This window comes from Pelobates fuscus, chromosome 8 (assembly GCF_036172605.1).
Source record: "Pelobates fuscus isolate aPelFus1 chromosome 8, aPelFus1.pri, whole genome shotgun sequence".
Taxonomy (NCBI): Eukaryota; Metazoa; Chordata; class Amphibia; order Anura; family Pelobatidae; genus Pelobates; species Pelobates fuscus.
Genome location: NC_086324.1, coordinates 160,719,060 through 160,738,318, shown reverse-complemented (window position 1 = coordinate 160,738,318; position 19,259 = coordinate 160,719,060). Strand labels below are relative to the sequence as shown.

General features: G+C 45.1%; 1 protein-coding gene across 1 annotated transcript in view; it reads left to right on the top strand.

The window, feature by feature from the left end:
• ADCY9 (adenylate cyclase 9) overlaps positions 1 to 19,259 on the top strand; it is a 104,348-nt gene that overhangs the window by 60,229 nt on the left and 24,860 nt on the right. Inside the window, exon 2 of the mRNA XM_063430558.1 lies at positions 12,204 to 12,382. Within this exon, the coding sequence (XP_063286628.1) occupies positions 12,204 to 12,382 (179 nt within the window). The remainder of the gene's footprint in view (positions 1 to 12,203; positions 12,383 to 19,259) is intronic.

Here is a 19,259-nt window from a genome sequence, read left to right as displayed (position 1 = left end):
ATACCGTATTTATCGGCGTATAACACGCACCGGTGTATAACACGCACCTCATTTTTAGAAGGAAATTCCAGGAAATTTCCCCCCCTCCCATAGTATTCCCCCCCTCATCCCATAGTATTCCCCCCCTCATCCCATAGTTTCCCTCCCCCCCTTTCCATAGTGTCCCCCCCCTTTCCATAGTACTCTCCCCCCCTTTCCATAGTATTCTCCACCCCCTCCCATAGTGTTCCCCCCCTCATCCCATAGTGTCCCCCCTTTTCCATAGTATTCTCCCCCCTCCCATAGTATTCTCCCCCCCCTCCCATAGTATTCTCGCCCCCCTCCCACAGTATTCTCGCCCCCCTCCCACAGTATTCTCGCCCCCCCCTCCCACAGTATTCTCGCCCCCCCCTCCCACAGTATTCTCCCCCCCCTCCCATAGTATTCTCCCCCCCCTCCCATAGTATTCTCCCCCCCTCCCATAGTATTCTCCCCCCCTCCCATAGTATTCTCCCCCCCCTCCCATAGTATTCTCCCCCCCCCCCATAGTATTCTCCCCCCCCCTCCCATAGTATTCTCCCCCCCTCCCATAGTATTCCCCCCCCCCCTCCCATAGTATTCTCTCCCCCCCCCCTCCCATAGTGTCCCCAAGTGCACTTTCCCTTATCCCATAATTACTTACCTGTCTTGAAGAGTGGGGCGGCTTCACAGCGCGCACCGCGGTACAGGAACTTCAATTTCAGGTTCCGGTTTCCGGCGGGACTGAAAGGAAGTGTGCACAAGTGTGCACACTTCCTTTCAGTCCCGCCGGAAACCGGAACCTGAAATTGAAGTTCCAGTACCGCGGTGCGCGCTGAACACCGGCCCACGCTTCAAGACAGGTAAGTAATTATGGGATATCGGCGTATAACACGCACCCATCATTTCCCCCCTATTTTCAGGGGAAAAAAAGTGTGTGTTATACGCCGATAAATACGGTAATTGTTTTTGTGAACTAATGTGTGTGCTATGGCATAGACACAACTCTCTGACGGAAGGACTGACAGTGTCACCACTGATACCCAACTCACCTAATAGTGATAAAATGTACCTGCCTGATAGGGGTGGACTGAGAGCCTTTGGGGCCCCCAGGAAAAAATAGATCCCAGACCCTTTGAAGGCCAAATATATGTGCATTAAATAAATGTTAAATATAACTCTCCTATAATACGGCATTCCTTTGGATGTGTATATTGTGAAGACCTGTGTATCAATGCATGTTTGTATTTGAGTCTGTGTGAATGCACTTGTGCATGTCTGGATGACTACATGTGCTTTTTTGTATATAGTGTCAGTGTGAATGCATATGTGTATTTAGCCTTAGTGTGTGTCTGCATGTGTAGGGGTGTGGAATATTGAAAAAAAAATCGACTTGTCCAAGAGGGTGACAGGTGACAGAGGGAGGGGGTGACTAGTGACAGAGGGAGGGGGTGACTAGTGACAGAGTGAGTGAGGGGGTAACTAGTGACAGAGTGAGGGGGGGGGTGACTAGTGACAGAGGGAGGGGGTGACTAGTGACAGAGTGAGGGAGGGGGTAACTAGTGACAGAGTGAGGGAGGGGGGACTAGTGACAGAGGGAGGGGGGTGACTAGTGACAGAGTGAGGGAGGGGGTGACTAGTGACAGAGTGAGGGAGGGGGTGACTAGTGACAGAGTGAGGGAGGGGGGGTGACTAGTGACAGAGTGAGGGAGGGGGTGACTAGTGACAGTGGGGGAGGGGGTGACTAGTGACAGAGTGAGGGAGGGGGGGTGACTAGTGAGGGAGGGGGTGACAGAGTGAGGGAGGGGGGTGACTAGTGACAGAGTGAGGGAGGGGGTGACTAGTGACAGAGTGAGGGAGGGGGTGACTAGTGACAGAGTGGGGGAGGGGGTGACTAGTGACAGTGAGGGAGGGGGTGACTAGTGACAGAGTGAGGGAGGGGGTGACTAGTGACAGAGTGGGGGAGGGGGTGACTAGTGACAGAGTGGGGGAGGGAGGGGGTGACTAGTGACAGAGTGGGGGAGGGAGGGGGTGACTAGTGACAGAGTGGGGGAGGGGGGGGTGACTAGTGACAGAGTGAGGGGGGGGGTGACTAGTGAGGGAGGGGGTGACAGAGGGAGGGGGGGTGACTAGTGACAGAGTGGGGGGGTGACTAGTGAGGGAGGGGGTGACTAGTGACAGAGTGAGGGGGGGTGACTAGTGAGGGAGGGGGTGACAGAGTGAGGGAGGGGGTGACAGAGGGAGGGAGGGGGTGACTAGTGACAGAGTGGGGGAGGGGGTGACTAGTGACAGAGTGAGGGAGGGGGTGACTAGTGACAGAGTGAGGGAGGGGGTGACTAGTGACAGAGTGGGGGAGGGGGTGACTAGTGACAGAGTGGGGGAGGGAGGGGTGACTAGTGACAGAGTGGGGGAGGGAGGGGGTGACTAGTGACAGAGTGGGGGAGGGAGGGGGTGACTAGTGACAGAGTGAGGGGGGGGGTGACTAGTGAGGGAGGGGGTGACAGAGAGAGGGAGGGGGTGACTAGTGACAGAGTGGGGGGGGTGACTAGTGAGGGAGGGGTGACTAGTGACAGAGTGAGGGGGGGGGGTGACTAGTGAGGGAGGGGGTGACAGAGTGAGGGAGGGGGTGACAGAGGGAGGGAGGGGGTGACTAGTGACAGAGTGGGGGGGTGACTAGTGACAGAGTGGGGGAGGGGGTGACTAGTGACAGAGTGAGGGGGGGTGACTAGTGAGGGAGGGAGGGGTGACTAGTGACAGAGTGGGGAGGGGGGGTGACTAGTGAGGGAGGGGGTGACTAGTGACAGAGTGAGGGAGGGGGGGTGACAGAGGGAGGGAGGGGGTGACTAGTGACAGAGTGGGGGGGGTTACTAGTGACAGAGTGAGGGAGGGGGGGTGACTAGGGAGGGAGGGGGTGACAGAGGGAGGGAGGGGGTGACAGAGGGAGGGAGGGGGTGACAAAGTGAGTGACTCTCCATCTTCCCCTTTTTATTTCCTACCTCTCTCTGCACCCTCTGGTCTCCCAGGCTGCTGCTCCTTCCCCTTGGATGTGAGAGGGCTCTGTGTGAGAGGAGAGTACAGGAAGTGATGTCACTTCCTAGCCCGCCTCTCCCATCACACAGAGCCGCGTGGGACAGGAGACCTGGCAGAGAGAGGGCAGGGGAAGCTGCCAGGTCTCATGGGGGGGTGGATGTGCGCTCCACCAGGGGCCCCTCAATCAATTCATGGAAGAGATTTTTTTTTTTTTTTTTTTTTTGCTGTTCCAGTTGGAGAGATCTCTGATCTCTGATCTCTCCAGCTGGAGCATGGCTGTGCGGCCGGGCCCCTGGCTGTCCCGGGCCCTCAATCCATGACCGATGTGCCCGAGTGGTCAGTCCGCCCCCGCTGCCTGATACAGATGCTGTGCTGCGAATGTATCTATCGCACACCAAGGATGATGGTACTGGTGGTGGGAGCTTGGGGTTATAAAGGTCTACTCAACAAAGAGAGAATCGCAGGGAATTGTGTTGGGAATTTAATACTTTAGGCAAAACTAGTGCAGCTGAATGGGAGAATTATTCCAACATCGGCTTCTTTGGCCTTAAATTTGAAATTCACTTTGAATTCATATAAATATTTACAAGCTTGCCTATTTTGATTTAAAGCTGTCTTTTCAGGATATTCAGGCTAAAATAATCGAATTGTGACTATTTTGGTCTGATATTTTCCAATTTGTTTTTAAGGTTCCTGTTCAGTGAATAAAGCCGTTTTGAAATCACCCTTTCCTTTTTAACATGTGTGGGCACTCTGCTAGCACTGACTGATTTAGTGACGGGGTTAGGGGACTATTGCGAGGGGATGCTACGTCTGAGCATTTTTGCTCGAGGTTTTTAAAGACATGTGTTGCCCCTCCAAGGAACAATAAGGCACTGAGCTAAGGGCTGGGTAATTACACACTGTGCTTTATGTGTGCCCGATCCATGCCCCTGAAGTTGGCAGTGTGCCAGTCAGGCATCCGACCAAGGGGAAAAATGTTTGTTAGTATTAGACCGGGAGCACTAGAGAAGCTGGGTGTTTAACTCTTATCATCCCAGATACTAATCTTCAGGATGACAGAATTGCTCAAACTTTGAGATTTTTAACACTGTTAAATTCAAACAGTAAATTTTAGTAAAAATACATATGAGTGGGAGGTATGCAGAGCAAGACAAGCGGGCGTAATGGTGATGACACCATGTAAACTTAATGAGTAAAGCCCTAAACTCCTCTGTTCCTGTGTGTCCAACTCGTCTTGTTATAACTACATGTGTGTTGGTCCTCCTATTGTACAGCGCTGCAGAATTTGTTGCCGCTTTAGAAATAACAACAAGGCCTTCCTGGCAGACCCCAACCTGCAGGACCATGCAGGGAGAGCTGCTGATGCGGGACTCGAAGGAACTAAATAGGGACTTTTGGGGGGGGGGGGGTCTGAAAATAGCGAAAACTACCGTTAGCGGAGTTGGCGAAATTTTTTAAATCTGTTAATTTTTTACTACAATTTGCAATTTGGTGTTTAGTGAATACACCTGTGCATGTCCGCTGTATAGGCACCGTATTGGAGTGTCCGATTATACGTTTATTCATTATACAGTGAATAAATATAGTGAATTGTGAAGAATTCTACAATAAGCAAATGAGAGATTTTTGTCCATTACAGCTACTTTTGACACATTTTGAATTTTAATTGACTATTTATTATTATTATTATTATTATTTTATTATTTATATAGCGCCAGCAAATTCCATAGCGCTGTGCAATTCTATTTAGGGAACAAACCCTAAAATATTTGTGAATTTGACATACAGCCGATCTGGAAGTACAGGGTTAACGACACATTGCCGGTCGGTGGCTCTGTGACAGATGGTAGGCCACTGATTATTATCCTCTAGAGAGATGTTTGTATTAGTCACATAACGCCCAGCCAGCCACCCCAGTACATCCATTCCCTGCACAGTCTGAGATCTGATGAGAATTCTAGGAAGTAAAGCCCATGATTTCTGGATTGCCAATGTCCTCTCTCTCCCCAGTTCCATCAGCCCAATTCTGTGTAGCTACAGAGATCATGTTATTGCTGGATCCCTTTCTCCCCACTCTCTCATAATCTGTTTCCCCCTCCCTCTGTCTCCCTCCCCCTTTCTATGTAATGCTGCCAGAGGAAAGGCTATCCATCACTGTAAAATAAGAGAAACTATTGCAAGTGTGATCTGGGACAATTCTGGCTCCTGTGCTGTCCCTCAGCCAAGATCTGTCACCTCACTCCCTCCCGAGCCGCCTGCTCTGGGCTAATCTTTAAAAGGTGCTGTGTGTCAGGATTTAACCCCTTGCTGACCAAGTGCAGAATAAGGGCTCCTTGTTTGCAGGCCTGAAATACTCTGTGCTCACTGGTATGACAAGAAAACAGGACAGGCTAAGCTTGGCAACCCAGCTGTTTGTGCCAGTCTGATAACATCTTGTGTATCGAGGGGAATTTAATTTATACACATTTGGGGTACTGGTATTGGCCGTCATTGTCCCAGAGTGTTTACTACAGTAATCGCTCTGCGTTTTTAGTGCTGGGGAGAGCAGTGATGTAAAAAAAAATACGCCAAACATTTTGAAACAGACAAAGTGGCACTTTATTCTAGGGCCGGGGCTAGTAGACTTACTAATAACAATTTATACAGCTAAAATGTAATATAGTCCAATAGCAATACAAATGTAAACTGTGCACAGACGTTGCCATACCTATTGTTAAATAGCTCTTCTAAAACAGCCAAAAGTAATAGTGACCAAAATATAGTATTCATAATATCAAGAAAAAGAAAACGTGTCCAAACAGAAACATTTCTCTTTGTTTCTTGAATCCATGTATCCCATGTGTGGCCTAACCGAGCATATATAGGAGATGTCTGCCTAAAAGTTTGTTCGAATCCTTTGTTTTCCACTTCATCATTTCTCACTTGAGTGGCATTTCTAAGCACATTTATTGTAGTTTAAAGACACATTACTGGGAGTATTAGTGCTGCGGAGCTCTGTTATAAACTCAAGACACACCAACATGGAGCTCCGAGAAGAGAGGGACATTAGGATAGGAAAAGGCACTGTCCCTCCTAAATAGGGAGACTTGGGAGGTATGTGTAAAGCAGAGCAGTGTGTCTCTGTAGCAGCAGTGGGTAGAGCAGCGTGACTCTGTAGCAGTGGTGGGCAGAGCAGGGCCGGCGCCACCGTTAGGCGAACTAGGCATTTCCTGGTGGGCTCCCCCTGTCTGGGTCCGCATCGCTGGGCGAGCGGCTATTGAGCCGCCCCCAGCGCCGGGCTGATCCCCAAGGCGTCCGAAGGTGGGGGCGCCGAGAGGAGCCCTGTCACAGGGGTGGGAGGGCGTCTGAGTTTTGTCATGCCTAGGGCAGCACAAAACCAGGATACACCACTGAGTGAGTGTATGTATGTCAGTGAGTTTCTGTGTGTGTGTGTGTGTCAGTGAGTGAGTGACATGAGTTGGCGGCAAAATGGATGTTTGCCAAGGGCGGCAGAAATCCTTGCACCGGCCCTGGGGCAGAGCAGCGTGTCTCTGTTGCAGTGTTGGGTAGAGCAGCATGTCTCTGTAGCAGCGGTGGGCAGAGCAGCGTGTCTCTGTAGCAGCGGTGGGCAGAGCAGCATGTCTCTGTTGCAGTGTTGGGTAGAGCAGCGTGTCTCTGTAGCAGTGGTGGGCAGAGCAGCATGTCTCTGTAGCAGTGGTGTGCAGAGCAGCGTGTCTCTGTAGCAGCGGTGGGCAGAGCTGTGTGTCTGTTGTGGAGCTGTACAGAGCACTGTATAAGTTGTAGCAGCGGTGGGCAGAGCATCATGTCTCTGTAGCAGCCGTGGGCAGAGCTGTGTGTCTGTTGTAGAGCTGTACAGAGCACTGTATAAGTTGTAGCAGCGGTGGGCAGAGCAGCATGTCTCTGTAGCAGCGGTGGGCAGAGCTGTGTGTCTGTGGTGGAGCTGTACAGAGCACTGTATAAGTTGTAGCAGCGGTGGGCAGAGCAGCATGTCTCTGTAGCAGCGGTGGGTAGAGCTGTGTGTCTGTTGTGGAGCTGTACAGAGCACTGTATAAGGTGTAGCAGTGGTGGGCAGAGCACTGTATGACCACTAGAGCAGAGCTGTGTAGAACAGATTATCTCTACAGCTGGGATGCGCAGAGCAGTGTATTTCCACAGGAAACAGAGCAGTTTATCTTCGGAGCAGAGCTGTGTGGTGCTGCATTCATGGTGAAATGCTTTGTGTTCCCACACCCATGTCTGTGGCTTTACTCTGTGTAACTTGGCCCTGGTCCCAACTCTAACAGATGGGCCACTTACCAAAACAGAGATTCATGTGGCACGTTGTCTCAGACGCAGGACCAGGGCTAATGTCTGTTCCCTACCCCAGAGAGCTTGCAATCTATGACGAATGTGAAACCTACTTTATCTTCTGCCTGCCCCCCAACTCCCCTCACCTTTATTTGTACCTCCCCACTCCTCATTCCGCTCCTTTATTATTTTATTATTTATATAGCGCCAGCATATTCCGAAGCTCTGTACAACACTTTATTTCCTTAATGTGTCCCCTCTTCCTCCATGCTTCCTTCCTTCTTCCTTCAGTACTCGTCTGGCCTTCCTACCGTTAATCCTCACACCTCCTGGTCTTTTTCCTTTCATTCCTTCTGTGTCTCCCCTATTTTTTCCCCTCTGTTCATTCCATGCTTCCTTCCCTCTCTCCTGGAGTTTTTCCTCTATAAATTTCCTTTTGTCATCTCTCTATCTTATTTAATTTTCCATTCTTTTTCCATTTTCCTTCCCTTTTATTATTTCCTTCTGTCCACCTCTCCCTCTTTTTCCAAGACATTCTGCTCCTTACTCACTTTACCCGTTTTTATTTTCCCGTTCAGTTTCCTTCCTTCATTCCTGTTCTCTCTCTCTTGTGCAATTTTTGTATCCCCTTTTCAGTTCTCATTCTCTTCTCTTTCTCTCTTCCTTTTCCCTGCGCTGTCTGTCTCTCTCCTTTCCTACTTTCTCCCTGTCTCTCTTGTCCTCCCTCTCACCCAGTTGTGTCCTCTGGCTCCCTGCCATCCGCTCTCTTCTCAATGCTCCCGTATCTGCTGAACGTTTAAGCTTTGTGAAATATACATGAGGACACGAGTGTCATTTTCACAGGACAAGTCATCGTTGACACTGAGCCCAGCTTCCCTTCAAAGACCACCTATCACTCCCTCAAGAGAGTGCACAGACTGTCAGGAAACCTTCTGGAGATAAATTACCGTATGGATCTAGAACCCGCGCAATATAAACAAACGCACAGCCTTATCCGCTGTAAATGAGATTAAAATAGAACTTTAACACTGCGTGGTCTGATCTATGTAAAACAAAATGCTTTCATGCAAACGAACTTGTTAGAACAAAATGAAGACCTCTTTAATTGATAACTTCATTTGCCATGGACCTCTATGTAATTTAGCAATCTCTGGTTTTGTCCTGCAATCTCTTTCTTTCAGCACTGGGAAGAAGCCACCATGAACATGCACGGACTCAGACACAATTTGTTCACAATGACTGCTTCAACAATTTTTATTGCATTTCCAAATATATAGTTTTTTTTTATTCCTTATCCAATCAGATAGTTACACCTGGTCTTAATGTATAGCGAGGGTAGTAAAAGGGGGGTTAGCAGTTTGGACTTTACAGCTGTTACTGGGCAGATCAGCAATAAGGGGGGATGTTTAAAGGGACACTATAGTCACCAAAACAACTTTAGCTTAATGAAGCAGTTTTATTATATAGATCATGCCCCTGCAGTGAAATCACTGTTATATCTGTTTATGCAGCCCTAGCCACACCTCCCCTGTCTGTGACTGACACAGCCTGCATGAAAATAAAATGGTTTCATTTTCAATCAGATGTTAACTCACGTTTAAAGTTTTTTTTCTCCTGTAAATTGAACTTTAACCACAAACTGGAGATTCCTGCAGGGTCTATCAAGCTATTAACAGTGCGGGAGATAAGACATTGTAAATGAAACAGAATTTGCAATAAAGGAAGTGTAAACATTAGATGACTCTTTACAGGAAGTGTTTAGGAAGGCTGTGTAAATCATATGCAGGGAGGTGTGACTAGGGTGTATAAACAAAGTGATTTAACTCCTTAATGGCAGAGGATTGAGCAATGTGACTAAAGGGGCATGATCTATACACCAAAACTGGTTCCTTAAGCTAAAGTTGTTTTGGTGACTATAGTGTCCCTTTAATTAGGACTTTACTGTTGTTACTAAGCAAACAGCAGTAAGGATGGTAGGAGTTAGGAAAAAAGGTATAAAGTCCAAACTTGTAAACAACAAAAAAGCTTACTATGCTAAAACTTAGAAATGTATTCTAGGGGTTTATTCACTAACATATTAAAAATAAAAAAAATCAGTGGGATTTGCACTTCTGGGCATTAGCTGCTGTTTGATAAGCCAGGCAAGGAACTGGAGAGACAGGCATAGTGTGGTTCTCTCTCCCCAGCTCCAGTAATGGCTTATCATTGATGGCAGAGGGGCTGAATTGCTGCCCAGGAGAGTAACTCCCATAAATCCTTGGCAGCCTAAAAACTGCTGAACAGGAACATCGACATTGAAGCTCAAAGAACTTTAAGTGTAAGAGGTCACAGTTAACGCATGGAATTTCAGAACAGGACGTGGCATGATGGGACTTTTAGTCCAAGGCAACTGGAAATGTTGTCTGGATATAGGAGGGATTCATAAACACAGAATAAAGTACTTGTGCCCGAATTTTTGTGGTTGCTTGTAAAAATGGAACAATAGGCATGTCAGATCCACACCCTTATTTTTATAACAGTCATTAAGTCTAACCGCAAGTTAAATAAAACCACTACAGTGGACTGTTCGGTATTGAATTCATATATGCTAAGTCACATCGAGGTGATATTATTAATTTGGGAATTAATGAAGGTGTTTTATACAAAGGAGAATCTCGTATTGATACATTCTCTCCAGTTAGAATAAGACACTGCAGGAAGGATCTTGGGCTTCCCTCATATTTTTGGATTGACTACAGTAATTTTGTCATTAAAATGGACAGTTTTAAAAACCATACTGAGTATGTAGAGTACAGCACTGTGCTACACGCTGTCAGTCTGTTTCCTTAGACTATTGAGGAATGCAACACTTTACTCCTTAAATTGGAAGAGTCACTTTTCTGGTCACGAGACCATTGAATAAACAAATTGGAAATCATCTATAGTTTGTGTGAACCTTTTTTTTTTATGTGATACTTTGGTTTTGTTTTAATTATTATTTTTTTTATTATTATTATTTTATTATTTATAAGGCACCAGCAAATTATGTACAGCGAATATTTAATTGTATAGCAAAGATTTAGCAACTTGTGTAGGAATCCTTTTCTGTCCTGGCACAGCCAGGGCACACAATGCAAATGAAGAAGAGAAGCAGAAATGTTGCTTCTGTTTTAATCCACCCTCACGTACTATGCTCAATGACAGAAAAGGTCAGTGTTTGTAATAATGACGGGGAGCCAAGATGGAGGCATTCAGTTCCAGAATAGAGCTAAATACAGCAGTGTGGATTTTGATATTTAGAGGGTTGCTCCAACCTTCATAACCGCCTAGAAAGCAGGTGCTCATTAAACTAATACTGCCTTAAATTGCAAGCTTCAGTAATTTTAAATATCCCAAACCATGAACACCACAGTAACCCAATAATGGAACACTCCAACCACCATAACCAGTACAGTACAGCCTGCTACAGTGGTTATGGTGCCATGTGTGCTTTGTCCTGTGCCACCAGAAGCTCCCTGCTCTGAGCAAGCCCAGCGCTCTGCGGGCCCTTTCACTCAATGATTCAGCACTGCATGAGTGGCTTAGCTCAGGGGAGCTCCACAGAGGGATGAGCATGATGTCTTGTGTACCCCAAGTATGTAACCAAAATGTTCGAGTCAGGTTGGCTACTTACAATGGGAGGGAACCACTGCAATTCTGGCACTATAACCACTGCAGCTAGGCTGTGGTGATGATGGTGTGTGGAGTGATTCTTTAACTTATGTGGCGGGCAGCGTGTTTATATACAGCCCACCAACACAATAAATCCTGAACGTTCTAGAAAACATGGTGTTTATGCAACCCTAGTGTTGAACTGGAATCCCTCTGCTCTGTAGCTATTGGTTTGTTAGTGTGCTGGGAGTTGTAGTCCTGGCACACCATGCATCTGGCTTCCAAGGGACGATTGGGAGCTGCGGCCCTGTGGAATGACAGCGTCCTAAAGCTTACATTATGGGGGCTTTTCATTGGACGCTCATGTTAAAGCTGAATATCGATACTGTTTCTTTATCTTAGGTAACTTGATTTCCCTAACTACCTAATGCATGATGGCTACCATGACGCCAACATACTTTACACTTGTGTGAATACTGCCATCTGCTGCATGCAAAATACAATGACATGTTAGTATTCCAAAAAATGTGTACAGTCGAGATTAGAGATGTTCAGAAATGCCTTTATTTCCTCCTAATACAGTGTTATGCTCTTTATATTATTTTAAGGATATTTGTAAAGTTTTCTTTAATATTAAGGCTGCAGTCTGACTTACATGTCCCAGTCTTCCCAAGATCGATGGGAGTTACACTCCAGCGCAGTGGCTGATATCCTTAAGGCAGTCTCTTTCTCTTTATTGAGGAACGGGGAATGGAGCTGGGGTGATAGAATTGCATTGCCTGTCTCTCTTGTCCTTTCAGGATAGAGTCTGAATTAAACTAACATTCCAAGCACCATAACAACTACAACTTGATTATTTATTTAAGTCTATGCATGGATTTGGTGGAGCTAAGAAGCCTGTTGGTAGTTTCATTCATGTTTTTTCATGAATTAATTTACTTGGTTGGTATTGCCGAGCTAGACAGGCAAGGGGTGAATGATATGTACTTTGCCCTTATTAAAAGCAAGGATTGCCTTTTAAACCCCGAGCCTCTTTCTGCTCCCCTACAGGAATTGCTGCAGTTGTAATTGTAGTTATGTTTATAATCATGTTTAAAAAAAGGGGTCAGCACGTGCCAAAAATCAATGTGTCAGATGTGTGTTTTAGTGGAAAACAAAAGGAAAATGAATCTTTAATTCGATTATAACAACCAGACAGACTAATAATTACTAGCAGTATTTCTTCACGTTCTCTTATTTTCTAATTTTCTTTGAAGGCTTGAAGACGTTTTTGATTTCCGGACGCAGGCCCCGGATTCCAAGCTGTAGCTGTTCCCAGACTCTTCTTCCAGCCCAAGATGGTGCTGGATCTGGCAACGCATCACCAGGAGGCCCTGGGCAAGGGGGTCTAATTACAGACAGCGGCAGTGACTCATACGTGCCTGACAGAGTCAAGGTAAGCAGTGCATTTAGTGATATTTTACTGGATACCATCATTAAAGGGACACTATAGGCACCAAAACAACTTTTACTTACTGAAGCAGTTTGCTGTATCCCCTGAATATAAGCCCTAGCTTATTTTCGGGGGATGCTCCTTATATAAGCCCTACCCCAAAAATAAACCCTAGTCATTCGCTAATCTATGTTCGGGGAATTTTCCCCGAACATTGATTTGCAGGATTCCATGTCCTAGTGTATTGGTCTATGTCCGGGGGAATTCCTCTGGACATAGACCTGCTTTCTAGCACGCTTTTTTCTTACTGCAACGCCAATCATACAGCAGAGCAACAAGCACACGGGTGCAGAAGACGCCTCTCGCTACAAGCCCTGCCTGGGTCCCTCTCAGTTGCCCACTGGATAATCATGCCCATATTGAGCTGTGTTTTACCCTCTCTGGATACAGGTGGCACCATCATCCTGGTCTGTGATTTATGCCCGGTGGGCATAGGCTAAAATGACATGTCTGCTTGGAGTTCTGTCTCCGCATTCTTCCTTCCTCGCATGGAACACCCACTCGCAGTTTAAGATGGATATAGTTTATTTGGGGAGCCAGTTACATTCCATAAACAGTGAACAGTGAACTCGAGACCCATGTTCAAAATAACCATCTAAAGAAACTCAACGAGGACTTCATTGCTCAACTCGAGAAGATCACAGGAGACCTGGAAAGAGCACAGGGCAAACTGCAAAGTCTGTGAAAACAAGAGCAAGAAGAGCAGGAACACAAGAAAAGAGAGGTGTTTAGAGTCTCAAGAAATTTGCAGAAAGAGAACCAAAGCCACCTGAGCAAACTGGACATTCTCAGAGACATGAAAAAAAAGCTTCCAGATGATAAGGATGTGTTCGAGTGAAGAAACTGGATGCTTTAAAGAAAAGCCTTTCAGAACCAGTTCCTTCCCTAGGTCACTGCTGCTCTCACTCCTCAGAGTCCATAAATTGGAACACTGGCCTGTGACGTGGAGAACCTGGAACGTGCAATGTTATAATCAATGTCATGTATAAAGAGTGATATACTGGTGGAGTAATCACCATGGTGATATTAGTGGTGATTAGATACATGGTGATATTACTGGTGATTAGATACATGGCGATACTACTGGTGATTAGATACATGGCGATATTACTGGTGATTAGATACATGGCGATACTACTGGTGATTAGATACATGGTGATACTACTGGTGATTAGATACATGGTGATACTAGTGGTGATTAGATACATGGCGATACTACTGGTGATTAGATACATGGTGATACTACTGGTGATTAGATACATGGTGATACTAGTGGTGATTAGATACATGGTGATATTAGTGGCGATTAGATACATGGTGATATTAGCGGTGATTAGATACATGGTGATATTAGTGGTGATTAGATACATGGTGATACTACTGGTGATTAGATACATGGTGATACTAGTGGTGATTAGATACATGGCGATACTACTGGTGATTAGATACATGGTGATACTACTGGTGATTAGATACATGGTGATACTAGTGGTGATTAGATACATGGTGATATTAGTGGCGATTAGATACATGGTGATATTAGTGGTGATTAGATACATGGTGATATTAGTGGTGATTAGATACATGGCGATACTACTGGTGATTAGATACATGGTGATACTACTGGTGATTAGATACATGGTGATACTACTGGTGATTAGATACATGGTGATACTAGTGGTGATTAGATACATGGTGATACTACTGGTGATTAGATACATGGTGATACTACTGGTGATTAGATACATGGTGATACTAGTGGTGATTAGATACATGGTGATACTAGTGGTGATTAGATACATGGTGATACTAGTGGTGATTAGATACATGGTGATACTAGTGGTGATTAGATACATGGTGATATTAGCGGTGATTAGATACATGGTGATATTAGCGGTGATTAGATACATGGTGATATTAGCGGTGATTAGATACATGGTGATATTAGCGGTGATTAGATACATGGTGATATTAGCGGTGATTAGATACATGGTGATATTAGTGATGTCCCGAACTGTTCGCCGGGAACCGTTCGCCAGCGAACATAGCTTGTTCGTGGCGAACGCGGCGGGCGAACATATGCGATGGTCGGTCCGCCCCCTATTCTTCATGGAGGTGGGAGGGTCTGGGAGGGAGGGTCTGCTGCTGATTGGCTGGAATGTGTCTGCTGACTGTGAGGTACAGGGTCAAAGTTTACTCAATGATGACGAATAGGGGGCGGACCGACCATCGCATATGTTCGCCCGCCGCGTTCGCTGCGAACAAGCTATGGTGATATTAGCGGTTATTAGATACATGGTGATATTAGCGGTGATTAGATACATGGTGATATTATTGGTTATCAGATGGTTGGTGATATTATTAGCAATACATGATGATACATGATGATATTAATGCACACCAAAACTTTCAGATAAAACTGCTCTGGGTTATCAACATCTTCTAGTTCTGCTACAATTCTGTCCGTAGCACTCGCATCCCTTAAATTATAGCGTCCCTGTTTGTCTATTAGAAATATTGGGCGGTGTGGTATACCTTAGTTTCTCTGTTGGTTAATGGGACCATCACTCTCATAATGTACAGTTTTCACTGCTCTATATTCTCTTTTTATCCATTTCAGGACTGCTGCACTATGTGCCCAGATAGCTACTACACAACGGTGCAGATCTGCAAAAAATGGTCACAGATTGTGCCAGGCTGTATGCAATAAATTGTATAACTAACAAGCAGTATATTTACCGCTTGTCAAGGTGGCGGTCCGGAGCCCGGCACCCAGACACTGTCCGGGCGGCGGTGCAGGACCGGGACCCAGTATGCCTGATGTTCAGAGTAGGAGTCACAGCGTGGAGGTGGATTAGCAGGGTCTGGTGCAGGGCAACCGAACGCCCCCTGGTGTTGAGCACCAGCGTTTGTGCAGCCACATACCAAGACCCTGAATCAGCTTCAGCGGATACCAGGAACTAGGAGCATGGAAATTAGCAGACCTCCCAGGAGCTGAATAGGGAGGCTCTGCAGCAAGATTGTATCCAGTACTAGAAACAAGGCAAGACTAGAGATAGGCACCAAACATGAAAACAAGACAGAACTAGTAGAACCCAGAACCAGAGAAGTATAGTAAGCTAAACCCAGAACATATACACAAGACATGAGGAAAACATGAACATAACATGGGCATGACTGAACAGGACTGTACATGGACTGGGTATACAAAACAAGACAACATAGGCAAAACAAGAGGATAAATAACTAAGTACTACATGTGAAAATCATGGGGATTTAGTCACACTATATGATCATACATTGCATAAGCCTGCCAACAACGCCAATGTACCCCATATCTAGCAGGACCTACACTGCCTAATGTATACTAAAACATCCACAGATTCAGAACACATATATAGTACTTGCCTGCAAGAAAGGGCAGAAGCTTTGAGCAGCTGCCTGCAGGAACTCTGACACATAATGAATGACTGAAAACAAACGCGTGTGTCACCATAAAACAAACATTTAAATGAATCCAGGAGACTTGGAAATCCAGGGGTAGATTATAGAAATGAACCCAGAAACCCAGCATAAAGAAAACCAGACACAGAATAGAAAACCAAAAACCAAGAAAAACTAAACAAGAATTGTAACAAGAGTACTGGATACTAGAAGCCAAGGCCAGACATCTCCAGGATGTGACACCGCTCCATCCTATCCCTCCAAAAACTCTTGATCTTTTACCTAGTTTAAAAAGCCTATTGATCTGTTGGAATTTCTAATCAAAAAGATAATGGACGTTGGTTATGAGATTTTATGTGCAAAACTCTGGGACATAGGAAATGGTTCTTAAATTATATATTAACAAGCTTCTCTCATATATAATATATATTTTATTGTCTTGCACATTTTTCTTACGCTTGACAAAACTTGACGGCGGCAGCTCCGCTTTTTGTCAATTCCCCCAGCCGTCACTTGTGACTGCTGTGTAAAGTAGGCATTGTCTCACTGATGGCAAGACAATATCTATGGAGGTTCCTGCAGTATTGTGCATGTGCGAGAGTAAAACACTGTCAAGGGCTCTTGGCAGATGAAGTGCCAGGAGCTGAAGAAAGAAAATGGCGGCGCCCATGGGTGACAACATAAGGTAAGTACAACTCATGTACACTGCACCCCCGGGCCAACACACCAAGCAGTGATGCCACCATCTGGAGTCCTTACGAAATATCCATAGACGCCAGATAGTGACAAAGTCGCTTATCGTTTGTTTTGAGAAATATTTCATATGGTTAATATATGTTATAAAGTACATGTTCACATTTTAATTTGTGAATTGTAAAATTAGATTAACCTCTTACCTCCCAGCCCTGTCTCTAAAACCTCTCACCTCTGTGTGTACGACAAATTGCTCTCATTTTCAGATTGAAAATGGAATCAATAATGAAAAAAACTCCTGAAATTGCTCATACACTCCCTGTCTTCACATAAATAATGCAATGATTTCCTGTGCGGTTTTCGTATCTCACTGCCAAATAAACAAAAATCAAGAACTTGTAGTTACCTGATTATATTTGTTTCAAGTCCCTAAAAAGCAATTTTATGCACGAAAACTCGTAACGTTGTCCATATGTCTTATACATTCGTGTATTTAAAGGACAACCATCAATTCCCAACATTTTTAATATCATGTTTACTTATTCGCTTTATTTAACATACATGTATTTTTGAGGTGTTAAAATGAAATTAAATGTTGAAATTCACACCGCTGTATTTTATTCTATCCTGGAACGTCTCCATCTTGGCTCTCTGTCAGTCAATGTTATAAGCCAGAGGCACCCAAAGGTGTAGCAGAATGGATGCTCTAAATACACTTTTATTCCCTTTTGTCCTGCTGTCCGTACACCCCTGTTCGTTTACCGAACCAACTCTATGTGGTCCCCTTGTTTGCACCTTTTAAGTACCGACCACTCCTGGCTGTTAACTAAAAATTGGTTATTAGTGCAACTGTTTTCCCTGTGTGGCCACCATTCATATAACCGAATGTCCGTGTTCAAACAATAGGCGGCCATTTTGTCTCCCGAATGTGGGAAGTGGTACATGGTTGTCGACAGCGTGGAACTATTTTCGGATACATGACCCGGCGAACACCCGGGAAACTCGTACCACTGCCCATCCAACTTCCTTAATTAACAGTTAGGAGAATGGTGTTCGGGAGGCAGAAACTACCGAACAGGGGGAGCATTTTGTATCCTAACAGCCAGGGGATGGATTCATCAAATTCGTGCGAGAACCCCCAAAAAATGACTGGTCGTTGCCTTGGTTTCTCTGGAACTGTTTTGGGGCATCACCTCGTGGCCGACCGGTCAAAACTACATTCAAATGGCCTTCCCGAACAACCGAACTACCGAAGGGATCTGAGTGATATTTTGGGAGAGTGTACACTCAGATCCAAGTTATTCTGTGATGTGACTTTTGTGGGGTTCTCAAGGTATTAAGATGTATTTTTGGGGTGTTTTAAAATATTGTAGATTTTGCTGTACCTGAGAGATAATTAAGTTATTGCTTTTTCTCACTCAATTATCTCTCAGGCACATTTTCCTATGCCCATCAAAACCATTTGTGGTGAAGTAGTTAATACGTTGCATGCAGATCTGATATATGTTTGATGCCACAGGGTAAATAATGTGTCCTTGGGCTGACTGTCCCGGGATTAATTCAGCTTCAGTTCACAAATGTCTAATGCAGGTGACAGAGATAAGCATTTGGTGAATAAGCATTCTCTGCAGGCTGCTAAGTGATGGTCCCTGAGAGAAATCCCCTGCCACCTTTAGCTCTCATTAGTAGCTATTAACTACAGCACCCTCTAGTCCCTCTCTCCTGGTGGAAGCCTGTCTTAATGAGGTTCACGTGAAATATTAATTTATTAAAGTCCCCAGACCACCTGCATGTAGGGAGAGAAGGGCATGATTTTCTCTGCTTAAAGACGTAGGCCACTGAAAATATAACTGATTGTCTATGAATATATATATATATACATATATAGGTTGGAAGGTAGCTTGCACGCAAGTTAAAATACCATTCTTTATTTGAAAAAAGTTCAAATGAGGATCAGCGTTTCAGTCCATGTTGTGACGCCTGTGGACTTCTACAGTTTATTGTCCCTGGTGGACAGCAGACCTCCCTCCACGGAACTCCACCGTACATGTGCTTGTGTGCAGCATTCCCTTGACTTTATTCATAAATTCTTTTTCTAATTTTTATTCTTTATTTTTGCAGTGCATATACATATAACAGTCGCTTGTGAGGTACCCCAACGGCAATCCTCTAGCGTGTCGTAGTCATTTGTAACATTGAGGTATACGAGAAAGCATGCACAATTTTATAATTAAGTAGAGGTTAACAAGAGTAGCATGGTCTAGTTACCGTACATTGCAGGTGTCCTGTATTGTCACGGCAGCATGTACTAGCTAATATGCAAAACATGGTAAACAATATCATGGCACAATATTATATTAGTGATAATTTGGTTACAAAAATTACGCCTGATAGGCTAGCCTACGCTGGACAATAGCGGAGTAACTGGCATAGCTGGGTGCCTTATTGTAGATCAGCACGTCAGTTGTGGGGTGAGGCTGGTGAGGTACTGGGACAGGCTAGCAGCCTAACAGACTAACTGCTTGTGGGTTGCCAGTGCCAGGTGGTGTTGGTTAAAAATAAAAAGAGTGAGTAAGAAGGAAATCCCTAAGTATAACTCTGCTAGTCAACTTCAAATAACATGCTAGGTCTGCTGTGCCTAGTGGTTAATAAAGAGGAGACATAAATCATGCTGTCTAAATAT